Source organism: Protopterus annectens, chromosome 12.part0, assembly GCF_019279795.1.
Source record: "Protopterus annectens isolate FY-2018-M chromosome 12.part0, PAN1.0, whole genome shotgun sequence".
Lineage (NCBI taxonomy): Eukaryota > Metazoa > Chordata > Ceratodontiformes > Protopteridae > Protopterus > Protopterus annectens.
This window is the reverse complement of record NC_056746.1, coordinates 1,120,864,501-1,120,883,291: the sequence shown is the minus strand read 5'-3', so window position 1 is coordinate 1,120,883,291 and position 18,791 is coordinate 1,120,864,501. Positions and strand designations below refer to the sequence as shown.

The following is an 18,791-nucleotide window of genomic DNA, read 5'->3' as shown; positions in this document are numbered from 1 at the left end:
AGCACTACAGAGGTCAACCACCATGTGATGTGACACTTGTACATGGACATTAGACGAATCCACACATGAAGAGGATGGAAGGACAGGGACTATTACAACAAAAGGCTCCACTGAAGAATTCTCATTTAGTATCTGGCTACAGAAACTAACATTATTGTCAAAGCCATCTGAACTAGCAATCAAATGATAAGTCTTGCAGGTGGCAAGGGGTATTGAAAAATTTGCACGGTTGTTTGCCATACAGATACAATCCTGGAATATGGGAGAGTGGCTAACTGGTTGCTTGTGTTCTAGTAGCATCTAATGAACTCTTTTGTTGTGCAGGTATCAATTTGCTTTTGGACTGGTTGACTATCATCCCCAAATCTTGGAGAAACTGGAGCAAAAAGTTCCATTGCTGGAGTAGGAGATCCCTTGTTGGTGTGACGAAGAGCCAATCATCTAAGTATGGGAACATCTAGCAGTCTGAGATGTGCTGTGACTTCTGCCATGCACTTGGTGAACAGACCAAAGGGCAGTGCCCTGAATTGGAAATTATTGGCTCCCAGCTGTAAATGGAGAAAACTCTTTAATTACCTTGAAATCTTGATGGAGTAGTAGGCATCCTAGAGATCTATACAGCAAATTCATCCACTCATCTTCATCACCATCATCATCAACCCACTTTTTCCCATTTTTTCTATTGGGATCAGGGTATCATGTTAACTGTCACCATTTCTCTCGATTCAATGCTACACTCTTGCCTTCTTCGGCACTCATTCCTGACTGTTGCAGATCTTCTCTCACACAGTCCATCCACCTCTTACCTTCTTCCTGTCTATCTTATATTATTTTCACCAGATTATCTTCCACTTTTCTGCACATTTGCCCAAAACAACATAATTTGTTCTCTTTGATCATTTCTGCAATTGGAGCTACTTTGCCTTCTGCTTTTATGTCCTCATTTCTTCATCTGTCCCCACAGTGTGCATCCTACTGCCTGTCTCAGGCATTTCATTTCCATCACATCTAGCTTCCTCATCTGCTTTGCCTTTACTGCCCAGGTTTCTGTACCAATACAGTAGAACTGGCTACTTTTCAATTTCTCTAGCATTCTTCTGTCATGCACTACACCAGACACTCTATACTAGATGGCTGCAGCCCCTCTGATTCTAGCCTTGACCTCTTCATTCAGACTTCCCTTCTTCTCAACTACCCCTCCTAGATACTTGAAGCTATTTACCTGTTCCACTATCTTCCCTTCTATCTCAATTCTCTGCTTCTTCTGATTTCTCCACTTTGCTGCCATTTCCACTGTCTTATCTGTACTTAGTTTCATCCCATGTTCCTTCAATTTTACATTCCATTCCCATATCCTTTGCTGAAGTTCTTGCTCAGAGTCAGCCTGTAATGCCACATCATCTGCATACAGCAACTTTGTTGATCTATAACCCCAAACCTGTTTGCTAATGTTGTACATCACAAGTATGAACAGCAATGGGCTCAGAGCTGAAACTTGATGTACACTTACTCCCACATGGAAGCCCTCTGTGAAACCGAACACTGTTCGTATTTGAGTCACTGGGTCCTTGTACATAGACTGCACTAATCCCAATAATGTTTCTGGGACTTCAAACTACTACAGCACTGCCCAAATCAGTTTTCTTGGAACCTTGTCATATGCTTTCTCCAAGTCTAGGAATGCCCGGATGGACTCTTTCCTCATCTCTAGCTTCTTCTCAACTATCTGTCTCACTACAAACATCGGGCTCCATCCTGATCTGAATTTAAACTGCTCATCTCCAACCTTACTTTCTAATACTCTGCATATCCATTTACCAGTCACTCTCTCCATAACTTCATGCAATGTGACAGGAGTTTGATATCGCTGCACTGCCCACAGTTGTGGATGTCCCCTTTGTTCTTGTACACTGGCACAAGTATGCTTATTCTCCAGTCATCTGGGATATGCCTTTCTCTCCACACTGCTATGAGTAACCTTAGGAATCATTTATCCCTTATCTCACCTAGCATCTTAATCATATCTGCTGTGACCTCATCTGAGCCTGCTGCTTTCCCTGACTTCATTTTCCATAGAGCAATTCTTACTTCTTCTAGGAGGGACTCCTCTTCTTCTCTCATTGTAGGCTGTGTCTGCAGCTTCTGTGGAGTTTTCTTCATTTAGAAGCTGATGGATGCACTTCTTCCATCTGCTTCTGATGTCCTGTGTGCTGGTCAGCAGGTTGTTGCTGACATCCCTTATGAAGGGTGTCTAACTATCTTCTTTATCATTCTGTCTTTGCCTTGCAACCTGATATAGTTTCTTTGTGCTGGGTCTACTTCATAACTTCCAAATCCCACAATATCGAATCCCAAATTGTCAAGACAAAATCAGTAAAACGTCACTTCAGCGAACGACCAGATCATCAAAAGCATTCCCACGGTAAGTAACCACTCATACCACAACTAATGAAAACAAAACCATACCATCTCCAACCTAAATGGTGGGAGGCTCTTCCCCCACACCCCCTAACTAAATATACCAACTCTGAGATCGCACTACAGTCAGGAAAATGGCAAAGTTGACTTTGTTGGCCAACAGGTTACTTACTGTGGGAATGCATTCAATGATCCGGTCATTCGCTGAAGTAAGGTTTCGATGCTTTCATCTTGACGATGTGGATATGACATTGTGAGCTTTCCATGTTTTCAGGTGGACCCCTTTGTACAATGTACTGACTCACTTTGCAGAAGCTGGTAGTGTGCTTCTGATGCCTTGTTTTTTGCTATGTACATCTCCTTTCTTAGCTTCTTTGTTAGCCAACCAATATTCTTTCCTAGCCTGGTCAATTTTCTCTATCTCCCACTTTTTCCTGCACTCCTTCTTTCTTTTGATGACTTCTGGACTTATGCATTCCACCACCAGCTTTCCTTATGGACCTTATATCCATACCTGCCTCGGCCACATATCTGTTCTGTAGTCCTCACATGCTGTTTTGAGGTGCTGCCATTCTTCTTCAACTCCACCAATTTCCTCCCCTTCTTGCGGTGCTAGAGCCCTGAGTAACTCCTTGAACTGTTGTACTTTCTCTCCAGTCAACTTCCAGGTCTTCAGCCTGGTCTCTGTTGACCTTAGAGCCTTCTCTGACCACTGCTTGCACCTAATTGTGGCAACAAGTGATTTATGCTGTGGGCCGACTGTTTCACTGGGAATGACTTTGCAATCTACCCCGTGCCCTTTGCTTACTAGAATGAAGTCTACCTGAGTTGCATGTTGGCTGCTCTTGTATGTGATATTGTGACTGTCTCTTTTTCTGAACCATGCATTGGCTACTATCAAGCCATTTGCCAGACAGAAGTGTAGAATGGCCTCTCCTTCTTTATTCTTGTTGCCCCACCCATGTGGAACCAGGCAGTCCTCATATCCTGTCCTGTTCTGTCTGTCCCGATATGTGCAATACCAATTCATATTGTCCTGCTTTACCTAGTAGGTCCTGCAACAGCTGTATGGATGCAGTTTTTTCTTCACTATCACAACCTGCTGTGGGGCATAGGCTGAGATTATGAATACCAAATTATCCTTACACTGGAGTCCGAGTACCATAAGTCTGTCACTAATTCAGATGACATCCCTCACCATTTTGGCTTTGCTGCACAGCCCTTCTATTTCAGATCTTAGATGCATAGGATGTTCAGCCTCCTCCATACCATCATGTCCTCCACTTCAAATCTCCCTCCTGTCAGTGAACATACACTGAGTCTACCAATTCTTAGTTCAATTGGGCGGCATGATGCCAGGGAATCTTCTTGGGCTAGGCTTATATAGGCTCCAGGGCCATTAGCCTAGTACACACCTATGAACCTATGTTTGGCAGGTTGATTGGTTTTACAACGAGCTCTCAGTCAATAGAGTTATCCCAGGTAACCCATGCTGGGCAACTGGACACCAACTGGCCAGTAGCTTATTGATGCAGGGCTGCTGGGCTTTATGGCAGGCATATACACCCCTCCTACCATTAGCATGGGTCCATGGCATAGGTCAGAGTAGGCCAGGTCCTCAACCCAGTTATTACCTGTAACTACCCATCCCCATTTTGGCGACATTAGTCAACATTACTGAATCACCTACAGCCATATTTTACACTGTTGAGTGGCTAGCCCTGCCGTGGCACTCAGTCTATAATCCATGTTCGCCTGTCTTGAGAATACTCCACATCACAGTAGATGCCCAAAGCGGTTGGTCTATACAACTCTTTTCCCTACATGGCACCAGGTAGAGTCCGTGTTGCTGCCCACAGCTCCATTCATTGGTGAGCTTGAGATTGAAACACTCAGAATGTTTTTTGGAGGTGGAAGAAACCCACAGAGACACAGGGAAAACATGCAAACTCCAAACAGGTATTGGCAAAAGGTCAGGATCAAACCATGTACCTTGTGCATGGAAAGGGAAGACCTTAACCATTATGCCAGCTGTTCTCTCCAGCACATCCAATCATCCTTCCTCAAAAGAGGTAGAGTGGGCTGAACCATGACCATCTTCAACTTTTGTCTGTTTTATAAACTGATTGAGATGAATGACATCCAAAGTTGGCCATAGGTCCCTTTTCTTTTTAGAACTAAAATTAACCTGGAATACACTCTGGATTCTAACTGATCAGGGGGCCTAATAGATGACTTCTTTTTCTAATACCTTTAAGACTTCTGCTGTTGCAGATTCCATCTGATGGGGTGGTCCTGTGGTAATCCTTCTTTTCTTTAAGGGAGGGGAAACATAAGGAATTATACAGCCTCTGATGACTATCTGTAACACAAAAGTGTCTGATGTGATGGTCTGCCAGGCTTGAGGGTGCAGGGATAAACACCCCCGACTTCCACCAGAGTGCAGTAGCTGGGAAATCTTTCAAGAGCGCTGGGAGGATTTCACAGGAAACGGACTGCAAAACCCTTCATACTGCAGTCTGCCTCTGCCTCTAAAGTGACATCCATTGAAATTGTTCCCCTTTCCGCCTCAGGAGGACCTGTGTGCAAGAGCATCCTGGTTGAACCCTTGAGACTACCTTAACCACATCTCCTTGCCACCTCTATGATTTCTATAAATGGTTCTCTGACAGGTGAAGAAGTAGATTCCAATGGCAGAAAGGGTCTTACAATCCTGCTTACTCCTGGTGAGTGTTTTCTTAACCTTTGCCCAAACAGTGTGGACCCATCAAACAGCATAAGGAAGGATGCCTTGAAGCCTTCTGCAAAATCAATCATATTCAGGCATGTCGGCAGATAGCTATGCAGGTACCTGCTATTCTAGTCATGTCATCAGCTGTATTGGAAAACAGCTGCAGGGATACATTAGACATCGATTGTAACTTAGACAGCTGGGACTCAATTTTTTCTGGATGTCTGTCAGTAGGCTACCTAAGAGTGACCTGATGAGTTTCTTTATCAAGTCCCTCCGGAAATATGTCATGTGGGACAGGTATTTCATTGCTCTAAATGTGAATGTCACTAAAGAATACATCCATTTCCTAAATCTGTCCAGTGCTCTAGATTCCCTGTTAAGAGGATGGAGAAAAGTGCTCTCTTTAGAAAGTTCATTTTTACTGGCTGCCACCACAACCATGGCATCTATTGGTGACGCTTGCTTCAGTGTGTTTGTGCAACCAAAACCTTGTCTGGTTTCTTAGGGATTGGCTCAGCCATGTCAGGATCCTTCCAAGCCCACTGAGCTACCAGTCACAGACCTGGTAGCCCACTGAGCTACCAGGTCTATGACTGAATCAGCAGGTGATACCATCCCCGAGTTAGAAGAGCCAGCTCCAAAAGCCTTGAGGAACACAAATTCTTCAGGTGTGGACAAATCAGTGGATCAACCCTCTCGCTGCTTCGTCATTTCCAAAATACTACCAAAGGTGATGTCTTCCAGAGGGGGATCTTGAGAACTCACCCCAACATCCAAGACTAGACCAAGACTAGGAATCTAAATGTCTCTTCTTATATGTCTGTTTCATAGGACCCTGCATCAACTGTACTTTTAGAGGTGGATCAGAATCAGACAGGGAGTTCACATGGTGAGCAGCCCCAATGCTAAAAGGGGCTGACTGTCCCTGTCAACGTGGATGTGCCAAGTCAAACACAATGTCCAGAAGAGGTTTGGATAGAGCTGAGCATATAAAAAGCACCTATTCTCTTGGTCTAGCAAGAACCCTTCTGACATTCTCGGATGCCAAGGCAGAGATCAGGCCCAAAGAAATTCCCACAACATCATGGTGAGGTGACGGAAGAGCCTCCCCTGACCTGAATTGCCCTGGAATTGAAGTTGACATATGGGCTGAGCTATCTATTGCAGAGGTGTCAAATGAAAGAGATGGTCCCAAACACTTATGAACCAAATCAGTACCTAGCCTTCCAGCATCAATGCTTCTGCTCAGATACTCTTCCCAATCCAACACTTGAAAGAATAATGGACATGGTCGGAGTAGACATCGATAGGACTGTTGGCTCCAACATGGATGCTCCTAGGAGGCTTAGATCCTGAAGGACTGACCAGAATGAGAAAAATGAGTGGAGGTGTTGGTGGAGCCATTCTTGGAACATCCTGTGTGAACAGAGCCAGGAGAACCCCTTGTTGGATTTGCATCCAAAAAAATTATCACATCACCCTGCCAACATCTGCTTTGGTAAGGTTCCTTGAAAACTGAACGGATCAATCGGAACTACAGGAAGAAACCACAGATAGTGATCTGGATGCCTGGCTCTCCTGAAGAAAAGGAGAATTGAGCCAAGGATTCACCAGCTCCAGGTAAAAATGAAGAGGAGGTATCAGTGATCAGATCTGATGGGGAGTGGGAGCCAATAGTTGAGACATCTTTGCTGCCACATTCAAGGGTTCTGGTGGGACTAGAGACTATTTTCTAGACTTATCTGAGCTCTTCTCAGATAATTTATCTTTTTCCTTCTCTTTTTCCCTGAATTTATCTATTTGTTTAGATTTCTCCACCATCTTAGATGGAGATGCAGAAGTAATAGCAGAAGATGTTTAGTCCTGAGAGGATTGTCCTGACTGAGGGATCAAACCCTTTAAAACAAGTTTGTCTCTACAGCCCTGAATGGCCCTGGAACTGAAAAAAGTGCAAGCCTCATGCTCTTTGTCTAGATGGGTTGCCCCCAGGTAATATACACAAAGAGGTCCTGAAAAGGAATTTTATGCTGCACTTCTTCAACTCTTGAACCTTGTCTGCTACATACATGGGCAAGTTATTGTGAAAAAACAAACACAGAAGTACTAACTAGCAAATGATCTATATATAACATGGAATTATTTAAATTGATTGAATGCCATGTATGTCGATGTGTATACTGTCAAAACAAATTGAACTACATTATACACGTCAACACCTTACTAGGCATGCATCAAGATTTAACCTTGGCGCATGCAAAACTTAAAAAAAAATACAAAGAAGGCATTTTTTTTTTGCAGGGGAGGTAAGCCCCCTTGCAACCCCTGCATGGGGGCTGTGCTACCCACACCACCTGCTAATTATATATTCTAGCTCTTGCATTGTCCAAACCCCAGGGAAAAGAATATATTCCCCTACCCAGGGATTGTCAATCTTGCACTCCTGTCGAACATCTGTTTAGTTGACCAAATTGTATTGATTAAACAGATATTGACCAAAGAACCATTCAATAAGGTTACCAGGACCCATAAATATATATGTATGTATGTATGTATAATATTCTTTTTTTTTTAAGATTAGATACAAATAATAGGGGAGGTAAAGGAAGTAAAAGAACAGACTTCAAAAAAGGCACAAGAGAAGAAAAAGGTACTTAACACTAAGAATCACAGACCTTGAAAACATTACCTTCTTGATTAGGTAGCAAAAGAGATCTGAGGTATTTTCAGAGAGAAAAGGATTGTGGGTAGGGGAGGAGTCAGAGCTCTGGATCCACAGCTTCTAAGGGCACCAAAGGCAGACACAATCAGATGCAGTCACCCAAAGGATGAATCAGATGAAAAAAGACAATACTGGCCATGGTAAATGGAAATTAGGTCAGTAGTACGTAAGGATAGTGACGGTAGGAATGACCCAAAAACATTTTCACATTACTTTTTACAGATGTTAAATAGGCATACAAAATAGTGCTGAAATACATGTAACTAAATGATTTAAAAATTCATTATTCTGCTAAATATCCCACCCTTACGTACTATTTCTATCTGTTTATAACTTCCATATATGTTTAAAGTATAAAGTTTGTATCATGGCAACTGACTAGCAAAAACCGACTGAAATAAGACAACTGTGTGAGATTAGTAAAAGAAAACAGGAAGCTTCTAACACTTTACCCTCTCTCAATATTTAACAGGCTATGCATCTAATGATAACACAATGCAGTATTAGTCCCAGGAAGCAACAAGCATACAACAGTTAAAAACCTGTAGTACAGATTATGCAATGTAGTATCCCAGAACAGGGCTAAACAGCTTCAATGAGAAAAATAAATGTGTGTTACTAAGAGCTACACTTCATCTCCAGTATAGCACACTGAGCATCCATAACTGACTACAGTGCAACAGCACTTCACATATGGTTCCCTGATATTCAACTCCACAAGCCCCCTACACCACTGAACTTATACCAACGCCAAGGTCATAAACTGAAGAAAGAATTTTTAAACTCAAAATGAATCACTTCTGATGCAGACACTTAGGAACTTCTCCAGCAGTGTTTGGGGAGTTAAGCATCATGGAAGTGAACTCAACCACAAGATACACTGTCTATTTCGTGACTGATAAAATGTAGAGAGAAGCCATACAGCAACATAGAGCATTCACAGTTGTGAAACAGGTCAAAAGAATGTTACAAGCTGCTTGGCTAAGAGCATGTATATAAAAAGGGCATATGTTTTTTGAATAACTGTAACCGGTGGCAAACTCTGGAGAGTATGCCATAATGGATAATGACCCAAACACAGAAAAAAAATCCTCAGAACCCCCCAAGCTTCAGGTTATCTAGGGTGGGTCATTAGCTCACGTTTACCATGCACTCAGCACTGGAATATGTGATGAATGATATTTAAATTTTCTGGACTTGCTATGTTCCTGAAGATGATTATTTTAGTTAGTGAGACACACATGGACTAATGCCTCCCATAATAAAAAAGCAAATTTTGTTGAGACCAAGATGAAAATTGCATAACAAAATATTCCCGTTCAGTGACTTGCATCCCAGCTATGTGACAAACGTCCTGCCATTTTATCACAGATTTACAACCAACTCTACCTGTACTCCTGCCCCAGTAAATGGTGAATGCTTATGAATCATCAATAAATCACTTTACAACATGTTTTCCAATAGTGGAAAAGGACAGGGGAATGGAAAGAAAACTACATTTTAAAACACTGAGATATATAAGAGGTGATATGTACTGAGATAATAACTTGTTTCCATTCTCCACCAGACGAATAAGGATTCCAATGCCTTCCATGTTCGTAAACTCAGTAGCAAATGTGATATCTGCAGCAAGCTTGGCAAGTTCCTTCATAGCTTCCACTCGAACCTCCATGCTCGATGTCTGGATTCTTTCCAGAAGCTGCCGTGCTGCCCTTGACTAGAGCATTGAGAAAAATAATCAAACATACTAAATTAGTTTTTCATATTACCTTGAATTATTCAGTTTCATTGTTTTTTTTTGTTGTTGTTTTTTTTTTATACATATAATAACCAAATATATCTATATATACAATTATATCACTGTCACATTTTTAGTAGGCATTCTATTGTAATATAATGTAAAAAGATGCACACAGAGTCCAAGGTCAATGAAGCCAAACACAAAGCTTAAAGTCAGTCAACCACATAGTCATTAATCACCTATGTCACATGATGCACTACCATTAAGTCTACCTTCCAGCAAACAAAATGTTATAGGAGCAGAGCAGATATTTTACTAGTTTCATGACATGTTACTCAGATGTTGCACAGTTCTGTAACACTTTTATCAGCACCAAGACCTAGCAGCTGTGTTTTAGTTTAAAATGGCATAGCAGTCAGTATTACTAGTTACATTTCAGTTCTCAAGATGAAGCCTAGCCTTTGACATTCTTTGTACACTTTAGTCCAGATTATGGCTACTTAAGTGTATTTTCTATGACTAATTATAGTGTGTAATTATCTATTTTACAATTATGTGTCATATTCAATTTATATTAGAAGTCTGTACCAGAAATAGTGATGACAGTACAAGGACCAAGGATTTTAAATCTACCATGTTTTTAACTTCGCATCAGTCCCGCCTTAACTGTTATGCTATCAGTGCAGTTTACTATGTGCTGATAACTATATTTTGTGTCAACTTGCACTTTTATCACATGTCAAAACATTGCTTTAGGACCATGGGATGCCCTGAGGACAAAGGCTCCTCAGTAGTGCAGTGGTGTGCCCTACCCAGATCCAGCATTTTTCTAATCACAGGTTCAACTCAGAATATGGACGTAGTGACAGATGTGCAGAAACAGAGGCATCACACCATACGGCATAAGGTTCCACGTATCCACACAACCTTCTTGCTCTAATCTTTCACAGCTTTCTTGGATTCTTGGACTTTCCAGTAGGGAAAACATTTCTGCACACGCAAGAAGTACAATTCAAAAACTGTTTACTTATGTGAGATACATTTATCTCCTTCCCCTGATGATATACACACACACACACACACATATATATATATATATATATATATATATATATATATATATGTGTGTGTGTGTGTGTGTGTGTGTGTACACAATGTACACGTACATCTCTGCATACACCACAATGCACCACAGTGAACCAAATTCAACACAAACAACAAAATGTATTGTAGTAACATATGGAGTCTACACAAACTTCCTTAGCTACTTTTGTTGCACTACAAATTGTTGCACTTTTATTTGTTTGTTCAACTCCAGGAAAGCAAAGTCACAATTAAAGTCTTAAGGTTGCCTAGCATATTATGTTCCTACAAAACAATGTAGGTATTTTCACAGACAGAACTTCATCAAAAAGGTTAGTACTGTTCCTGTAAGAACTAAAACAAAATGTGAAAACAATGGGCAGTATCATTTGGTGCATAATCTTCTACAGAATCCATATTTACAAATGTAAACATCTCACAGAAACAAATAAATCTCACAAAGAAAAATGAAGATTTACCTTTTCAATATAGCTTAGAGAGCTGGTGACCTGTAAATCGGCACCGTGGGATCTGATGCCTGTGGGAACAGATTTCCCATGATATGAATAACAAAACCATATGCAGTGGCCTATCCACTTTGAAATTGTCTGCTTGGTAACTGGCTTCCCTTGGGCCCCTACAGCATAGGACACAAAAAGTTGTTCTGATTTCCTGAAGGACTTTGTTCTGTCGAAATAATAACGTAGCTGCCTATGGATGTCTAAGGAGTGTAGCAGCCTTTCCCCTTTGTTTTGAGGATTGGGGTAAAAGGTAGGTAAGTGTATGGCTTGGTTTAAAGCTACCCTGGATACCACTTTAGGCATAAATGACGGGTTGGTACGAAGGGAAACCCTGTCCTGATGGAAGATGAGGAAGGGCTGCACCGCCATGAGGGCCTGTAGTTCCGAAACCCTACGAGCTGAAGTGATGGCCAGAAGGAAGGCTGTTTTCCAGGACAAATATTGCAAATCTGTTGAGGCAGCTGGTTCAAAAGGAGGCAATGTTAATTTTTCTAGAATGTAATTAAGATCCCAGGCTGGTATTGGTTGTTTCCTTGGTGGTCTTATATTCTTAGCCCCTCTGAGGAACTGTCGTAAGAGTGGGTGAGAAAATAAAGGTGGATCTGTGTTGAATTCTGCAGAAATGGCTGAGGCATGGATTTTTATGGAAGAAAATGAAAGTCAACTGTTCAGCAGCTCAGCTAGATACTGTAATACCTGAGGCAAATTCAGTTTTCTAGGGTCCTGGCCTTTTTTCTCATTCCAAGCGCAAAACCGTTTCTATTTTGCGGAGTAAGCCTTTCTAGTAGATGGCCTTCTGGCCTCCAAAATGACATCCTGCACCTCCTTGGAGAGTAGGGTCTGTTGTGGTGTTAAGGAATTTTCCATGCAGCGAGACTGAGTGTTTTCAGCTGACTGTGAAGAGTTTTGTAGCTGTGCTGAGTCAGCAGAAGAGGCATTAGAGGTAGGGACTAGGGAGGAGTATGTGTTAGGCTCCTCAAGAGCGGGTACCAGTGTTGCCTTGGCCAATCTGGAGCAATCAGTATCATCTTCGGTCTGTCCGCTCTTGCTTTCAAGACTACCTTGGGCAGAAGAGGCAGAGGTGGGAAAGCGTAAACTGTCCATGCTGTCCAACTGAATGAAAGGGCGTCCACTCTCCAGGCCTTTGGATGAAAGGTCCTCGAACAAAACTTTTCCAATTGATGATTCCTGTGGGAGGCAAAAAGATCTATGTCTGGCCTCCCCCACGCTTGGATTATCTCTGTAAACACCTGAGGATGCAACTTCCATTCGTGTGGATCTGTCATATTTCTGCTTAGATTGTCTGCCAGCGTGTTTTCCAATCCTGGCAGGTACTGTGCTTGAAGTTCGATTTGCCATTCCAGAGCCAAGTTCCAAAGTGTCATGGCTAGTCTGCACAAGGGGTATGAATGTGTTCCTCCTTGTTTGTTTATGTACCACATTACTGTGGTGTTGTCTGTTCTTATCAGTAATTGTCCTGGATGCAGGAGGTCCTTGAAAGCTGTAATTGCATTTATTACTGCTAGCATTTCTTTTTGATTGATGTGAAGGTGCTTTTCCTTTTGAGACCATTTGCCCTGAATGCACCCGTCTGTCATGTGCGCCCCCCAGGCGTAATCTGAGGGGTCTGTTGTGATGACTTGATTTGCTTGAGGCTTGCAGAATGGGAGACCTGTGTTTGCTTGACATGCTTGGGCCCACCATAGAAATTCCTTTTGCAAACATGGAATTATTGGTATTATTGTTTCCAAACTGTGACTGTGTTGAGACCATAGGTTTTTTAGGTACCATTGAAGTTTCCTCATATGCAACTTTGCACATGGGATTAAAAGAATGCAAGATGCCATGAAGCCCAGAGCCTGCAGGATTTTCCTTGCAGTAAGCCTGGTACATTTTGCTAGTATTTTGAAGTACTGAGTTAGTTGCCCCTGTTTTTCTGGCGTAAGATAGGCCATCTGGGTGTTTGTGTCCAAGTTGGCACCCAGGAAAGTTATTTTCTGAGATGGTGTTAGCCTGGATTTCTCTTTGTTGATTGTGTATCCCAGAGAATGCAGTAACCATGTTACATAGGCCAGATGTTCCAGAAGTATGTGCTTGCTGTCCGCTTGGATCAGGCAGTCATCCAAATAAGGGTAAATTTGTATCCCTTGAAGTCTGCAGTAGGCAATCACTGATGCCAGGCATTTTGTGAATACTCTGGGCGCAGTAGATAAGCCAAAGGGCAATGCAGAGAATTGATAGTGGATTGAACCTGCAAGAAATCTGAGGTATCTTCTGCAGCTTTGTCTGATTGGGACATGCAGGTATGCCTCCTTGAGGTCCAATGTTACCAGCCAAAACTCCTTGCCCAGCATGGGAAGAAGCTGCTGTAATGTGAGCATCTTGAATTTTGGTACGAGTAAAAATGTGTTTAGGATGGATAAGTCCAAAATGGGTCTCCAGTCGGTTCCTTTCCTTGGTACCAGAAAAAGTCTGGAATAAAAACCTTGACCTTGTTCGTGAGTAGGTACCTCTTGAATAGCTCTCATGCCTATGAGCTTTGAAATTTGTAGTTGTGTCTCTGCCCTTTGATTGTGTGGCAGGTTTGGCATGCCTCTCATTTTTGGAAGAGTGTGGAATTGAAATTTGTAGCCTCTGTTTATAACGTCCAGGATATATTTGTCTGTTGTGACAATATGCCAATTTCTTGCAAATAATGCCAGCTTTCCTCCCAAAGGTGCTGCCAGCTGAGACTTGCTTGGCATGGAAATGAGGGAGTCATTGGGTTTGTTTCCTGTATTGTTGTGCACTGTCTTCGCCACCTCTTGGTGCTGGAGTTTGCTATTGTCGGCCTCTATATGATCCTTGTGATTGCCCTCTGCCCCTTGTGCATCTGTATCTACCTCTTTGGGGCTTGTCAGTGGCTGGAAAGGACCAGTTTTTTGAAGGCCAATTTCTGCTAAAACGTGGTGGTTGGACCTGTAGAAAAGCTTTGACAGTTTGCATAGATTTGGCTTTTTCTTCCATTTTCCGTAATATCTCCTCAGCATTAGTACCAAACAGCACATCCTTTTGTAAAGGAGCATCTAGAAGTTTAGCTTTCACATGATCAGGCAAGCTTTGTTCCCTAAGCCAGGCATGTCTACAAATGACTGATCCTGTAGCAGCAGCTCTACTTGAGGCCTCTAGGGCATCATAGCCACATTGTAAGGTGTGTTTACCCACTTGCTCTGCACTATGCATCATATCCTGCAACTCCTTCAAATCTGGTTGTTCAGGTTGAGACATTTTATTCCTTAATTGTGATAACAGGAACTGTTGATATTTAAGCATATGAAACTGACAATTTAAGGCCCTCATGGCTAGGGTGGCCGAGGTATATACCTTTTTTCCCCACCTTTCTAAGGATCTTGACTCTCTTCGCAGGAAGTGGATTCTTGGCAGTAGAGGCCTTCAATCCCTTGGGGCCTTGAGAAATGGTTTCAGGGTCAGTATTATGGCTTTTGTAGAGAAATTGGTGAGAGTTAGGAACTCTGTAGTACCTATCAGGTTTGACTGGTGCAGGAGGCAGGGAATCCGGGTTAAGGCAAGCCTCCGAATAAACATCATCAAGTATGTCCAAAACAGGAGGTATCGCCAGAGGTCTGTGTTGAGGTAACAAAAGAAATTCCCTAAGTCTTTTCTTGGAATCGGAAAAGTCTTGGCCTTCCCAATGGAAGTGTTCCCTCAAAGTGTGCAAGGTTTCCCCAAAGGAAAAATCCTCAGGAGGAGATACAGAAGGAATGGACTGCTCTGCATCCGAATCTTCAAAAGGGGAGTAAGAGTGTTCCTCTACATCAGAATGTTCTGATAAAATGAAGCCCTGATCAGAAGAGGGAGAATCTTCCTCCACTCTGGGTCTCTTGTCTGGAGGGGGCTGAGAACCCCTGATAAGAGTAATTAAATCCTCAGCCATTTTAAGCATCTGTTTTTTAGGCATGGGGCCTGGAGAAGGGCCCTGTGCAACAGGCCTCTTGGGATGCCTGGCTGATTTGGATTTAGTAAAGGCCTTAATAGAAAAGGAAGATGAGGGTCTAAAGACACCATGGGTGGAAGTGGACCTGTCCACATTAGGAGGCTCAACATTCGTAATGGCTTCAGTGGTTGTAGTCTGGGAAAGGGCCGAGGTACCTGCGGTCTCGGGTACAGAGGACACCGCCAAAGGAATGTCGTCGGTAGTCAGGGACTGCAAAGGCATCTCGCTGAGAACCGGACCACGTGTAGCCGGATTTGGCGTGGTGTCAGTGGGGACCGTGGACCTCGCGTGTCGGTCCTTGTCCTTGCGTTTTTTGGACAAAACGGTAGTCGGAGTCTCCGACGACATTTTATAATCAAAGGCTTTACCAAAAAAGTGTTGGGCGAACTCTGCCCGATGCTTAATAGTGCGTTTATTGAAAGTAGCGCAAAAGCGACAGCCCGAGACGTCGTGGTCTAGGCCTAAACAAGGTATGCAGAGGGAATGGAAATCCTTATGCGGTATTTGCTTCCCACAAGAAATACAATTATTAACTTTTTCTGACATCGGTCTGAGGCAAGAAAAGTTTCCCCAATGGGGTACTTAGCTTTAATGAAGACTTCGGTTTCCAATTTTTCGTAAATCAGGAGCTGGCCGACCGGCACTTGCGAACTGCTTCTGCTTTGGGCACCGCGCGGCAAAAAAGACTGAAGAACATGGCGTCGGCTATGTCTTATATACTCCGGCCTCACTGACATCAGGAGAGAAAGCGACAACAACCGACGCCGGACCTAGACTTTGGAATTCGGCCGACCGAGGACCCGCCTGACGGCAGAGAACCCATTTGTGATTACTGCAGCTGTATGCAAGATGAACATCCAGGTGTATGTGTGTGTGTGTGTCTGTGTGTGTGAGAGAGAGAGAGAGAGAGAGAGGGTGATATCGAGCTGCTGGAAGCAGCAGTAAAGAGGTTTGCATACCTCTCAACCTCTTAGCTCAAAAAAAATCTAGATAAAGCCTAAAATAAATGGGAACAAAGGTTCAAAAACAGGAACAGATTTTAAATATTGCTCTTATAAAATTAGAAAGTTGCTTCAATAACAGGATTTGTATTAGCATGAATTTTCTGAAGGAAATAAAATCTGAAACTCAAATGTATGTCATTATTTACTGACCTCTATCCCCGGTGACTGGCAGCAAACCACACATTTTAGGAGTAAGGGACCAAAACATGAAGTAAATACATGGATATTTTTCAACATGTTATATTTTGGATGTAAAATGCTACCAACACTATTTATTTATGCTACAGCAAATGTGAAACATTAGATCAAAAATATATAAAAAAAAATAGCAATAAAAAAGTAAGTAAGTAAAACACAACAATTTTTTCAGACAGCCCATTCTCTAAGTGCAATAATGCCCTCTAGAGTGTGTGTTACTGTGTAAATAATGCCAGAGGTGTATAGGCCCTCCACTTGCAGCATTGGGTCTCATAACACCCCTGGGCAGGTGTTATTTACACAGTAGCACACACCCTGTTGGGCATTATTGCTTGCTTAATAGCCTTTCATTTTTAAGTCTAGCCACACCTGGCAGTTTGAACAACATATTACTGCATGTTACATGCAGGACTTGCACTGCAGTAATCATGCTCAGTGGATGAGTATCCATTCGGAAACATGAAGGTCAAATATTCAAATATATGTCCTAAAATGCAATTTGCTCATACAAAGTCACTGCATTCCCCCCTGCCATGAGGTGTGGTGACCTCTGAGATGATTATTTCAACTTTGGCAGTACAGGGTGTGAAGACTCCTGTATGGGAGTATGGCAGTCTTACCCCTCCTACAGAAACAGTATTTCTGAAAAATTTGTGAAAAACAAGATTTTCATTGTAACAGCTTTCAGTCTTCTGTTGGGGAAATCATTTGGAAGTGTCCCATCAACATTAGTTCAGAGAAGGTTTTACACCAAGTCTGCAGAGAACATTATCTGAGCCAATGCAGATTCAATGTTCTCTTAAACTGTTACTTGGTCTACCATTATAGCTTTATTTCCAAAAGTAGGAATTACACAAAATACTGCACTACAACAATGAATGTCATTTGTCATTATTCTCACTGTCCAGTTTGGAAACCTCTAGTGCATGAGATGCTTATTCAAGCACTATACTGTACTTTGAAAACATGGAACTGTTCTTACAGAAACACTGTGCAGCAATCACTGCCACATTTACTTCACTGCCTAGTACTTTAAAAAAAATCACACATTTATTTTTATCTGGTTAATATGACTCTGTAATTACAGTCACCAGCTATAAAACAATATTTAACATTATCACAGTGGTACGGCGGTAGCGTTTTTACCTCACAGCAAGAGGTTCTCCCATTCGATTCTCGGCTTGGCTTGGGAGTGCCTTCTGTGTGGAGTCTGCATGTCCTCCCCGCGGTTAGGTAGCATTCGAAAGACATGTGTGCGTAAATGGACGTGCCTTTGTTGAAGGTTGGGCATCGAGCTGGCACCTCGGCGTTTCGTAAAAATCTACTGCCAATCATTAGCGGACCAGAGTTCCGCTGTGGCGACCCCTTACCAGGAAAAAGTCGAAAGACAAACAACAACAACAACTATTCCTTACATTGTTGTTCAGTTTCTTTTAGTCTTGTTTTTCTAAACAAACCTCAACCCAAAGTGTACCATCTGCAGACTGGTTCGTGATCTGAGATTCCTGCTAAAGAAAACCAGTTATATATAATGAATGGGACTGAATTCACATCATTCAATATGAGGTAAACATCTGAATGCGTGAATCATGTTGCAACAGTGTGCCAGTTGCAAAGGGTCATGAGAACAGATGTCTTTCTGAAATACAGGAGGAACTCAGTAAAGATAATGAAGACGACAACACAGGCACACTAATTAGGCAAATCTTACTGCATTTGAGCAGTAAGTGGAAGACAGTAAGTAGCAGGACGAGAACATTGAAATTTAAGACATTTTATTAATCTGTGGTCTTTTGTTCAATTTTGTGATCTTTGTTTTGGTCTGCCCAAATGCGTGCCAACTGAATACACTGCATTCCCTGTTTAACGAACATTTTCTTCATATTCTTTTTTTTTTTAAATTTCATCCCAAAATTGCTTTGTTAAATGCTAGTGTCCCACATAGTCTCATATTTCATTCAGATGGCATCATCCAATCAGAGATCCTACATCCAAAAGCATAATTTATTAGTATAAAGCAGAGAAACAAGATCACTAATTAATCTTTCTTTCTTTACCTTTCAGAAATGTGTAACTCACTTCCATAAACCTCTAGGCTACAAAATAAAAGAGCTCCATTTACTTCTAAGGTTAATACATGGTTCCAAAAATATGCTTCTGTTATCACCTAGCAAACTAATCCATCCTAAGAATCTAACACTTCACTCAGTACTTCAACATGTTCTAAATCCTAATTGCTATAAGTGTACTTTTCTGACTTCCCTCTAACGGTATCAGCAAGTGTTTCTCTCTACTACAGTATCCTGTCACTTAGCTTTCTTACCCTGACGCCATTTTCTTATTTCTTGCTCTTTCTCTTGCTTTCACAAATCTTGCCTA

The 18,791-nt window shown here is 42.1% G+C and overlaps 1 protein-coding gene across 5 annotated transcripts in view; it reads right to left on the bottom strand.

Annotated features, from left to right (window-relative positions):
* ELMO2 (engulfment and cell motility 2) overlaps nt 1-18,791 on the bottom strand; it is a 1,277,433-nt gene that overhangs the window by 488,203 nt on the left and 770,439 nt on the right. For all 5 annotated transcript variants that reach the window (XM_044090132.1, XM_044090131.1, XM_044090133.1 and 2 more), the window contains one exon: nt 9,407-9,588. In XM_044090132.1, coding sequence (XP_043946067.1) covers nt 9,407-9,588 — 182 coding nt within the window. The remainder of the gene's footprint in view (nt 1-9,406; nt 9,589-18,791) is intronic.